The 12,500-nt window shown below is 41.9% G+C and overlaps 1 protein-coding gene across 1 annotated transcript in view; it reads left to right on the top strand.

The window, feature by feature from the left end:
* LOC308468971 (spectrin alpha chain, non-erythrocytic 1-like) overlaps positions 1-10,931 on the top strand; it is a 29,797-nt gene extending 18,866 nt beyond the window's left edge. Inside the window, exons 9-13 of the mRNA XM_081024303.1 lie at positions 448-552; positions 3,548-3,756; positions 5,994-6,114; positions 6,873-6,994; positions 10,706-10,931. Of these exons, the coding sequence (XP_080880429.1) occupies positions 448-552; positions 3,548-3,756; positions 5,994-6,114; positions 6,873-6,994; positions 10,706-10,916 (768 nt within the window). The 3' untranslated portion in view covers positions 10,917-10,931. The remainder of the gene's footprint in view (positions 1-447; positions 553-3,547; positions 3,757-5,993; positions 6,115-6,872; positions 6,995-10,705) is intronic.
* The last annotated feature ends 1,569 nt before the right edge of the window (positions 10,932-12,500 follow it).

The following is a 12,500-nucleotide window of genomic DNA, read 5'->3' as shown; positions in this document are numbered from 1 at the left end:
TGTTATTATTATTATTATTATTATTTTCGGGCTGGGGAAAATGGGTGTGTGTGGGAAGAATAAAGTAAATCTTATTAGTATTATTAATAATAATTGAATTCATCTTGGGCTGGGGAAAATGGGTGCGTGGGCAGACTCAAGTAGATAACCATTATTATTATTAATATTACTATTATTATTTTCGGGCTGGGGAAAACGGATGTGTGTGGGAAGAATAACGTAAATAACTTATTATTAGTATTATTATTATTATTAATTGAATTTATCTCGGGCTGGGGAAAATGGGTTTGTGGGAAGAATAAAGTAAATCTTATTATTAGTATTATTAATAATAATTGAATTCATCTTGGGCTGGGGAAAATGGGTGCGTGGGCAGACTCAAGTAGATAACCGTTATTATTAATATTATTATTATTATTATTAATATTAATATTATTATTCCCCCAGGTGGAAGCGCTGCTCGCCTCTGAGGATTATGGGAAAGACTTGGCGTCCGTTAATAACCTTCTGAAGAAACACCAGCTGCTGGAAGCCGATATTTCGGCCCACGAGGTACATTATTATTATTATTATTATTATTATTATTATTATTTTATTATTATTATTATCATTATTATTTTCAGATTATTATTTATTATGATAAATTTTCAGAAATAGAAACATTAAAATAAACAGAATGGAAATCTTAATATTAAAATAGTGCAACATTTTCAGAAATAGAAATCTCATTTTAAAATCAGAAACGTGAACTGAAATCTAAATTTCAAAATCAGAAACAGAACCGAAATCTAAATTTCAAAATCAGAAACTGAAACGAAATCTTCCTTTTAAAATCAGAAAGTGAATTGAAATCTGACTTTTAAAAGAGTGCCCAATTTCCAGAAATAGAAGCCTCATTTTAAAATCAGAATCAAAATCCTAATTTTAAAATCAGAAACTGAATCAAAAATCTTGATTTCAAAATAAAAAAATGGAATAGAAATCTTGATTTCAGAATCAGAAACGGAATCGAAATCTTCATTTCAAAATCAGAAGCAGAATCAAAATCTTCACTTTAAAATCAGAAATGGAATTGAAATCTTATTTTTAAAATAGTGCCAAATTTTCAGAAACAGAAATCTCATTTTAAAATCAGAAACAGAATCGAAATTCTAATTTCAAAATCAGAAACGGAATCAAAATCTTGATTTCAAATTCAGAAACGGAATCAAAATCTTGATTTCGAAATCGAAATCTTGATTTCGAAATCAGAAACGGAATCGAAATCGTGATTTCGAAATCAGGAACGTAATCAAAATCTTGATTTCAAAATCAGGGACGGAATCGAAAATCTTGACTTCGAAATCAGAAACGGAATCAAAATCTTGATTTCGAAATCAGAAACGGGATTTTAAAAATCTTGATTTCAAAATCAGGAACGGAATCGAAATCTTGATTTCAAAATCAGGAACGGAATCGAAAATCTTGATTTCAAAATCAGAAACGGAATCAAAACCTTAATTTTAAAATCAGAAACAGAATCAAAATTCTCATTTTAGAATCAGAAACAGAATCAAAATAGTGCCAAATTTCCAGAAATAGAATTTCATTTCAAAATCAGAAATGAAATCAAAATCCTGATTTCGAAATCAGAAACGGAATCAAAAATCTTGATTTCGAAATCAGAAACGGAATCAAAATCTTGATTTCGAAATCAGAAACGGGATTTAAAAAAAATCTTGATTTCAAAATCAGGAACATAATCGAAATCTTGATTTCAAAATCAGGAACGGAATCGAAATCTTGATTTCAAAATCAGAAACGGAATCAAAACCTTAATTTTAAAATCAGAAACAGAATCAAAATTCTCATTTTAGAATCAGAAACAGAATCAAAATAGTGCCAAATTTCCAGAAATAGAATTTCATTTCAAAATCAGAAACGGAATCAAAAATCTTGATTTCGAAATCAGAAACGGAATCAAAAATCTTGATTTCGAAAGCAGAAACGGAATCAAAAAAATATTGATTTCGAAATCAGAAACGGTATCAAAATCTTGATTTCAAAATCAGGAGCGGAGTCAAAAATCTTGATTTCAAAATCAGAAACTGAATCAAAATCTTGATTTCGAAATCAGAAACGGGATTTAAAAATCTTGATTTCAAAATCAGGAACATAATCGAAATCTTGAGTTCAAAATCAGGAACGGAATCGAAAATCTTGATTTCAAAATCAGAAACGGAATCAAAACCTTAATTTTTAAAATCAGAAACAGAATCAAAATTCTCATTTTAGAATCAGAAACAGAATCAAAATAGTGCCAAATTTCCAGAAATAGAATTTCATTTTAAAATCAGAAATGAAATCAAAATCCTAATTTCAAAATCAGAAACAGAATCAAAATTGATTTCGAAATCAGAAACATAATCAAAATCTTGCTTTCAAAATCAGGAACAGAATCGAGATCTTGATTTCAAAATCAGGAACATAGTCGAAATCTTGATTTTAAAATCAGAAACAAAATGGAAATCATTTTAAAACTGTGCCAAATTTTCAAAAATTGAATTTTTTTATCCGGTTGTTTAACCCTTCATTTTAAAATAGTGCCAAATTTCCAGAAATAGAAATCTTATTTCAAAATCAGGAACGAAATCTTAATTTCAAAATCAGAAACTGAATCGAAATCCTCATTTCAAAATCAGAAATGGAATCGAAATCTTCATTTCAAAATCATGCCAAATTTTCAGAAATTGAATTTTTAAAAAATAAATTGAAATGAAATGAAATTAAATCAATTTTTTTAATCCATCCAAAGGATCGCCTGAAGGATCTGAACAGCCAAGTCGACAGCCAAATTTCCAGAAACAGAATCAGAAACGGAACCCAAAATCTTACTTTTAAAATTGCACCCAATTTCCAGGATTAGAAATCTCATTTTAAAATCAGAAACGGGATCCAAATCTCCATTTCAAAATTGTGCCAAATTTGCAGAAATTTCAGATTTTTTTTCAGATTTTTTTTTCAAGAACAAAATGAAATAAAAACGAAATTAGATCTCGTTTCTGCTTGTTTAACCCTTATAAAAATGGAATTAAATCTCGTTTCTGCTGGTTTAACCCTTATAAAAATGAAATTAAATCTCGTTTCTGCTTGTTTAACCCTTATAAAAATGAAATTAAATCTCGTTTCTGCTTGTTTAACCCTTATAAAAATGAAATTAAATCTCGTTTCTGCTTGTTTAACCCTTATAAAAATGAAATTAAATCTCGTTTCTGCTTGTTTAACCCTTTAAAATTTGAAGAAACGGAATTTTTTTTTAAATCAAAAATTAAATTAAATCAAATTTTTTAATCCTTCGCATTCCGTCCATCCAAATCTCCATTTCAAAATCGTGCCAAATTGGCGGAAATTTCAGGATTTTTTTCAAGAACAAAATGAAATAAAAATGAAATTAAATCTCGTTTCTGCTTGTTTAACCCTTTAAAATTTTAAGAAACGGGATTTTTAAGAAAATTAAAAATGAGATTAAATCAAATTTTTTAATCCTTCGCTTTCCGTCCACCCAAAGGATCGCCTGAAGGATCTCAATGGTCAAGCCGACAGCCTGATGACCAGCAGCGCCTTTGACACCTCTCAGGTCAAGGAGAAGCGGGAGACGGTCAACGGGAGATTCCAGCGGATCACTGCCATGGCGGCCGCCCGGCGGGCCAAGCTGAACGAATCCCACCGCCTCCACCAGTTCTTCCGGGATATGGACGACGAGGAATCGTGGATCAAGTAGGTCCCTTGGGGGGGAGGAGGGGGCGGATCGACGGGATCCCAACCTTGCTGGTCATTGACCGTATGAAAGATATCTGAATTTTGACGGGATCCCAAAGATTAGCCCTAAAACTAAGCCTGAAACCGTAACCCTGATCCTAAAACCTAACCCTAAAATGTAACCCTAAACCTGACCCTAACCCTGGATCAAGTAGGTCCCTTGGGGGGGAGGAGGGGGCGGATCGACGGGATCCCAAAGATTAACCCTAAAACTAACCCTGAAACCGTAACCCTGATCCTAAAACATAACCCTAAAAGTAACCCTAAAATGTAACCCTAAAACTGACCCTAACCCTGACCCTGGATCAAGTAGGTCCCTTGGGGGGGCGGATCGACGGGATCCCAAAGATTAACCCTAAAACTAACCCTGATCCTAAAACATAACCCTAAAAGTAACCCTAAAAGTAACCCTAAAATGTAACCCTAAACCTGACCCTGACCCTGGATCAAGTAGGTCCTTGGGGAGGGGGAGGAGGGGGGCGGATCGACGGGATCCCAACCTTGCTGGTCATTGACTGTATGAAATATATTTGAATTTTGACGGGATCCCAAAGATTAACCCTAAAACGAACCCTGATCCTAAAACATAACCCTGAAGCTGAAAACCTAACCCTAACCCTGGATCAAGTAGGTCCTTGGGGAGGGGGAGGGGGGGCGGATCGACGGGATCCCAAAGATTAACCCTAAAACTAAGCCTGAAACCGTAACCCTGATCCTAAAACCTAACCCTAAAAGTAACCCTAAAATGTAACCCTAAAACATGAACCTAACCCGGGATCAAGTAGGTCCTTGGGGAGGGGGAGGACGGGGGCGGATTGGCGGGATCCCAAAGCCTAATCCTAAAACCCTAAACCTGATCCTAAAACCTAACCCTGAACCTGAAAACCTAACCCTAAAATATAACCCTAAACCTGACCCTAACCCTGGATCAAGTAGGTCCTTGGGGAGGGGGAGGATGGGGGCAGATCGGCGGGATCCCAAAGCCTAATCCTAAAACCCTAAACCTGATCCTAAAACCTAACCCTAAAAGTAATCCTAAAATGTAACCCTAAACCTGACCCTAACTCTGGATCAAGTAGGTCCTTGGGGAGGGGGAGGACGGGGGCGGATCGATGGGATCCCAAAGCCTAATCCTAAAACCCTAAACCTGATCCTAAAAATATAATCCTACAACATAATCCTAAACCTCAATCCTCAAAATACAATCCTACAATATAATCCTAAACCCTAATCCTCAAAATATAATCCTAAAATATAATCCTAAACCTTAATCCTCAAAATATAATCCTAGAATATAATCCTAAACCCTAATCCTCAAAATAGAATCCTACAATATAATCCTAAACCCTAATCCTCAAAATAGAATCCTACAATATAATCCTAAACCCTAATCCTCAAAATAGAATCCTAAACCCTAATCCTCAAAATATAATCCTAAAATATAATCCTAAACCCCAATCCTCAAAATAGAATCCTACAATATAATCCTAAACCCTAATCCTCAAAATATAATCCTAAACCCTAATCCTCAAAATATAATCCTAAACCCTAATCCTCAAAATATAATCCTCAAATATAATCCTAAACCTTAATCCTCAAAATATAATCCTAGAATATAATCCTAAACCCCAAACCTACAATATAATCCTAAACCCCAATCCTAAAATATAATCATCAAAATATAATCCCAAATCCCAATCCTCAAAAAAATAATATTACAATATAATCCTAAACCCTAATCCTCAAAATATAATCCTAAACCCTAATCCTCAAAATATAATCCTAAACCCTAATCCTCAAAATATAATCCTAAACCCTAATCCTCAAAATATAATCCCAAACCCCAGTCCTCAAAATATAATCCCAAACCCCAGTCCTCAAAATATAATCCTAAACCCTAATCCTAAAACATAACCCTAAACCATAGCTTTCCTCAAAGTTAATATCAATATTAATATCAATATTAATATTAATATCTTATTATTAGTAATATCTTAATATTGATATTTTATTAGTATGAATATCTTATTAATAATAATAAGATATTACGAATAATAAGATATCAATATTAATATCTTATTAATATTGATATCTTATTAATATCGATATTTTATTAATATCAATATCTTATGAATATTAATATCTTATTATAATTATTAATATTATTAATACTATTATTTCCCCTATTTCCCCAGGGAGAAGAAGCTCCTCGTCAGCTCGGAGGATTACGGCCGGGATCTGACCGGCGTCCAAAACCTGCGGAAGAAACACAAGCGGCTGGAGGCCGAGTTGGCCGCCCACGAACCGGCCATCCAGGTGGGTCGAACCAGATCCTGGGGATCCGGTGGATCCCATCGCGGGATCCCCGATGGATCTGCTCCCATCACCAATAATCAAATCCTCCCTCACCAATAATCAGATTCCCGGCGGCGATTCCCGGCGGCGCCTGCCTCGGAGATCCGGCCGGGGGCGGGGGGCGGAAGGGATCCACTTGATTCCGGGTTCTGGGATCGGCCGGATTGGCAAGGGGCGTTCCCGGCGGCGCCTGCCTCGGAGGTCCGGGAACGGAAGGGATCCACTGGATCCCCGATTCCTGGGATCCAGGAAACGGGGGATCTACCGGATTGAATAATTGAATAATAATTGAGTAATTAAGCAAATAATAATAATAATAATAATTTTCCAGGGCGTTCTGGACAATTATTCAATAATTATTATTCAGTATTGATTCAATAATTAGGATTCAATCATCATGATTCAAGAATGGAATAATAATGGAATACTAATTCAATTATTCAATCATTAGGATTGAATAATTGAATAATAATTGAGTAATTAAGCTAATAATAATAATAATAATAATAATAATAATAATAATAATAATAATTTTCCAGGGCGTTCAATAATTATTATTCAGTATTGATTCAATAATTAGGATTCAATAATCATGATTCAATAATGGAATAATAATGGAATAATAATTCAATTATTCAATCATTAGGATTGAATAATTGAATAATTGAGTAATTAAGCAAATAATAATAATAATAATAATAATAATAATAATTTTCCAGGGCGTTCTGGACACCGGGAAGAAACTTTCGGACGACAACACCATTGGCAAAGAGGAGATCCAGCAGAGACTGGCTCACTTTGTGGATCACTGGCAGGAGCTCAAGAGACTGGCCGCCGCCCGGTAAGCAAGGGATCCGGTTTCCCGGCGGGGATCTGCGTTTCCGGCCGCGTCCCGTAGAAGGGATCTCGAGGGAGGAGAGGAGGAGATAGGACTGTAGAAGGGATCTCATAGGAGATGGGATTGTAGAAGGGATCTCGTAGATAGGATTGTAGAAGGGATCTCGAGGGAGGACAGAAGGGTACTTGAGGGAGGATGGGATATAGGATCATAGAAGGGATCTCGTAGGGGATAGGATTGTAGAAGGGATCTCATAGATAGGATTGTAGAAGGGATCTCGAGGGAGGATAGAAGGGTACTTGAGGGAGGATAGGATATAGGATCATAGAAGGGATCTCGAGGGAGGAGAGGAGGAGATAGGACTGGAGAAGGGATCTCATAGGAGATAGGATTGTAGAAGGGATCTCATAGATCGGATGGTAGAAGGGATCTCGAGGGAGGATAGAAGGGTGCTTGAGGGAGGATAGGATATAGGATCATAGAAGGGATCTCAAGGGAGGATAGGGTTGTAGAAGGGATCTTGACAGAGGATAGGATTGAAGGGATCTCATAGGAGGAGATAGGATCGTAGAAGGGATCTTGACGGAGAAGGAGAAAAGGGGATAGGATCGTAGAAGGGATCTCGAGGGAGGAGAGGAGGAGATAGGACTGTGGAAGGGATCTCATAGGAGATGGGATTGTAGAAGGGATCTCATAGATCGGATTGTAGAAGGGATCTTGAGGGAGGATAGAAGGGCACTTGAGGGAGGATAGGATATAGGATCATAGAAGGGATCTCGAGGGAGGAGAGGAGGAGATAGAAGGGATCTCATAGGAGTTAGGATTGTAGAAGGGATCTCATAGATAGGATTGTAGAAAGGATCTCGAGGGAGGATAGAAGGGTACTTGAGGGAGGATAGGATATAGGATCATAGAAGGGATCTCGAGGGAGGAGATAGGATTGTAGAAGGGATCTCGAGGGAGGATAGGATATAGGATCATAGAAGGGATCTCAAGGGAGGATAGGGTTGTAGAAGGGATCTTGACAGAGGATAGGATTGCAGAAGGGATCTCATAGGAGGAGATAGGATCGTAGAAGGGATCTTGACAGAGAAGGAGAGAAGGGGATAGGATCGTAGAAGGGATCTCGAGGGAGGAGAGGAGGAGATAGGACTGTAGAAGGGATCTCATAGATAGGATTGTAGAAGGGATCTCAAGGGAGATGGGTACTTGAGGGAGGATAGGATATAGGATCATAGAAAGGATCTTGAGAGAGGAGATAGGATTGTAGAAGGGATCTCGAGGGAGGATAGGATATAGGATCATAGAAAGGATCTAAAGGGAGGATAGGGTTGTAGAAGGGATCTTGACAGAGGATAGGATTGCAGAAGGGATCTCATAGGAGGAGGTAGGATCGTAGAAGGGATCTTGACGGAGAAGGAGAGAAGGGGATAGGATCGTAGAAGGGATCTCGAGTGAGGAGAGGAGGAGATAGGACTAGAAGGGATCTCATAGGAGATAGGATTGTAGAAGGGATCTCATAGATCGGATTGTAGAAGGGATCTCGAGGGAGGATAGGATATACGATCATAGAAGGGATCTGGAGTGAGGAGAGGAGGAGATAGGACTGTGGAAGGGATCTCATAGGAGATGGGATTGTAGAAGGGATCTCATAGATCGGATTGTAGACGGGATCTCGAGGGAGGATAGAAGGGTGCTTGAGGAAGGATAGGATATAGGATCATAGAAGGGATCTCAAGGGAGGATAGGGTTGTAGAAGGGATCTTGACAGAGGATAGGATTGCAGAAGGGATCTCATAGGAGGAGATAGGATCGTAGAAGGGATCTTGACGGAGAAGGAGAGAAGGGGATAGAATCGTGGAAGGGATCTCGAGGGAGGAGAGGAGGAGATAGGACTGCAGAAGGGATCTCATAGGAGATAGGGTTGTAGAAGGGATCTCATAGATAGGATTGTAGAAGGGATCTCGAGGGAGGAGATAGGATTGTAGAAGGGATCTCGAGGGAGGATAGGATATAGGACCATAGAAGGGATCTCAAGGGAGGATAGGGTTGTAGAAGGGATCTTGACAGAGGATAGGATTGCAGAAGGGATCTCATAGGAGGAGATAGGATTGTAGAAGGGATCTCATAGATAGGATTGTATAAGGGATCTCGAGGGAGGAGAGGAGGAGATAGGATTGTAGAAGGGATCTCATAGGAGATAGGGTTGTAGAAGGGATCTCATAGATAGGATTGTAGAAGGGATCTCGAGGGAGGACAGAAGGGTACTTGAGGGAGGATAGGATATAGGATCCTAGAAGGGATCTTGAGGGAGGAGAGGAGGAGATAGGATTGTAGACGGGATCTCATAGATAGGATTGTAGAAGGGATCTCGAGGGAGGAGATAGGATTGTAGAAGGGATCTCAAGGGAGGATAGGGTTGTAGAAGGGATCTTGACAGAGGATAGGATTGCAGAAGGGATCTCATAGGAGGAAATAGGATCGTAAAAGGGATCTTGACGGAGAAGGAGAGAAGGGGATAGGATCGTAGAAGGGATCTCGACAGGATAGAATGAGGATCGTAGAAGGGATCTCGATGGAGGGTAGAAGGAGATAGGGTTGTAGAAGGGATCTCATAGGAGGAGCTAGGATCACTGGCAGGAGCTCAAGAGGCTCGCTGCCTCCCGGTAAGCAAGGGATCCGGTTTCCCGGCAGGGATCTGCGTTTCCGGCCGTGTCCCGTAGAAGGGATCTTGAGGGAGGAGAGGAGGATATAGGATCGTAGAAGGGATCTCAAGGGAGGATAGAAGGGATCTCATAGGAGGAGATAGGATTGTAGAAGGGATCTTGATGGAGGATAGGATTGCAGAAGGGATCTCGAGGGAGGAGATAGGATCATAGAAGGGATCTTGACGGAGGAAAGCAGGAGATAGGATCATAGAAGGGATCTCGCCGGAGGGTAGAAGAAGATAGGATCGTATCTATGATCCCTTCTAGGGATCTCGCCGGAGGGTAGAAGAAGATAGGATCGTATCTATGATCCCTTCTAGGGCTCTCGCCGGAGGGTAGAAGAAGATAGGACCGTATCAATGATCCCTTCTAGGGATCTCGCCGGAGGGTAGAAGAAGATAGGATCGTATCTATGATCCCTTCTAGGGCTCTCGACGGAGGGTAGAAGATAGGATCGTAGAAGGGATCTCGGCAGAGGATAGAAGGAGATAGGACCGTAGAAAGGATCCTGACAGAGGTTAGAAGGGGATAGGACTGCAGAAGGGATCTCGACGGAGAAGAGAGGATTGTAGAAGGGATCTCATTGGAGGATGGGAGGATTGTAGAAGGGATCTTGATGGAGGATAGAAGCAGATCGGATCACAGAAGTAATATCGACGGAGGAAAGCAGGAGATAGGATCGTAGAAGGGATCTCGACGGAGAAGAGAGGATTGTCGAAGGGATCTCATTGGAGGATAGGAGGATTGTAGAAGGGATCTTGATGGAGGATAGGATCATAGAAGTAATATCGACGGAGGAAAGCAGGAGACAGGATCGTGGAAGGGATCTCGACGGAGGATAGGAGCGTTGCAGAAGGGATCTTGGCAGAGAAGAAGAGGAGATCGGATCGTAGAAGGGATCTCCGGGGAGAAGGGAAGGGGATGGAATCCGCGAAAGGATCTCTGCGTCCAAGGGTGGAAGCTCTGATCCGGATTTGAACCGGATCCCGTTTTGGATCTCCCTCAGGGGCCAGCGTCTGGAGGAATCCCTGGAGTACCAGCAGTTCGTGGCCAATGTGGAGGAAGAGGAAGCCTGGATCAACGAGAAGATGACCTTGGTGGCCAGTGAGGATTACGGCGACACCCTGGCCGCCATCCAGGTGAGTGGATCCCGGTGGATCCCCGTGACTGACAGGGTCGGTGGGTCCCGATGGCCGACGGGTCAGTGGATTCTATGAGAAGTGGGGTTGGTGGGTCCTATGACCGGTGGGATTGGGTGGATCCTGATGACTGACATACCGGTGGATCCTATGACCGGTGGGATTAGGTTTATCCTGATGACTGACATACCGGTGGATCCTATGACTGGTGGGGTTGGGGTGGATCCAGATGTCCGACGGATTGTGGATCCTATGGCTGGTGGGATAGGGTGGATCTTGATGACCAATGTATCATGGATCCTATGACTGGTGGGATGGGAGGATACTGGTGACTGGCGGACCGGCGGATCCTGTGGCCGGTGGGATCGGTGGATCCTGATGACCGACGGATTGGTGGATCCTATGAGCGGTCGGATCGGGGTGGATCCTGAGGACTGGCGGGTCGCTGGATCCTATGACCGGTGGGATTGGGTGGATCCTGATGACTGACATACCGGTGGATCCTATGACCGGTGGGGTTGGGGTGGATCCTGATTCCCAACGGATCGTGGATCCTATGGCTGGTGGGATAGGGCGGATCCCGATGACTGACAGACTGGTGGATCCTATGATCGGTGGGATTGGGTGGATCCTGATGGCCGACGGGACGTGGATCCCATGACCGGTGGGATTAGGTTTATCCTGATGACTGACATACCGGTGGATCCTATGACTGGTGGGGTTGGGGTGGATCCTAATGTCCGACGGATCGTGGATCCTATGGCTGGTGGGATAGGGTGGATCTTGATGACCAATGTATCATGGATCCTATGACTGGTGGGATGGGAGGATACTGGTGACTGGCGGACCGGCGGATCCTGTGGCCAGTGGGATCGGTGGATCCCGATGACCGACGGATTGGTGGATACTATGACCGGTGGGATTGGGTGGACCCTGATGACTGACGGATTGGTGGATCCTATGACCGGTGGGATCGGGTGGATCCTGAGGACTGGCAGGTCGCTGGATCCTATGACCGGTGGGATTGGGTGGATCCTGAGGACTGACATACCGGTGGATCCTATGACCGGTGGGATTGGGTTAACCCTGATGACTGACATACCGGTGGATCCTATGACTGGTGGGATTGGGTGGATCCTGATGCCCAACGGATCGTGGATCCTATGGCTGGTGGGATAGGGCGGATCCCGATGACTGGCAGACTGGTGGATCCTATGATCGGTGGGATTGGGTGGCTCCTGATGGCCGACGGGTCGTAGATCCCATGACCGGTGGGATCGGGTGGACCCAACGACCGGCGGACCGCTGGACCCTATGACCGGTGGGATAGATGGATCCTGATGGCCGGCGGATCGGGTGGATCCCGACGGACGGCGGATCGGCGGATCTCTGACCGGTGGGATCGGGTAGATCCTGACGACCGACGGGATTGGGTGGATCCCGACGACCGACTACCCCTAAGCCCACCCGGATTGAGGGAGGGGTCAGGGACGACCTGGGGGGAGTTATTAGCCTGACCCCCCAGATTATTATTATTATTATTATTATTATTATTATTATTATTACTACTACTACTACTATTATTACTACTACTACTACTACTATTATTATTATTAATGTTGTTGTTTTGTTGTTGTTATTATTACTACTACTACTATTATT

The sequence above is a fragment of the Podarcis pityusensis genome (assembly GCF_964106645.2).
Source record: "Podarcis pityusensis genome assembly, contig: HAP1_SCAFFOLD_523, whole genome shotgun sequence".
NCBI lineage: Eukaryota > Metazoa > Chordata > Lepidosauria > Squamata > Lacertidae > Podarcis > Podarcis pityusensis.
The sequence above is the reverse complement of the archived record's forward strand: the minus strand, read 5'-3'. Positions and strand labels throughout refer to the sequence as shown.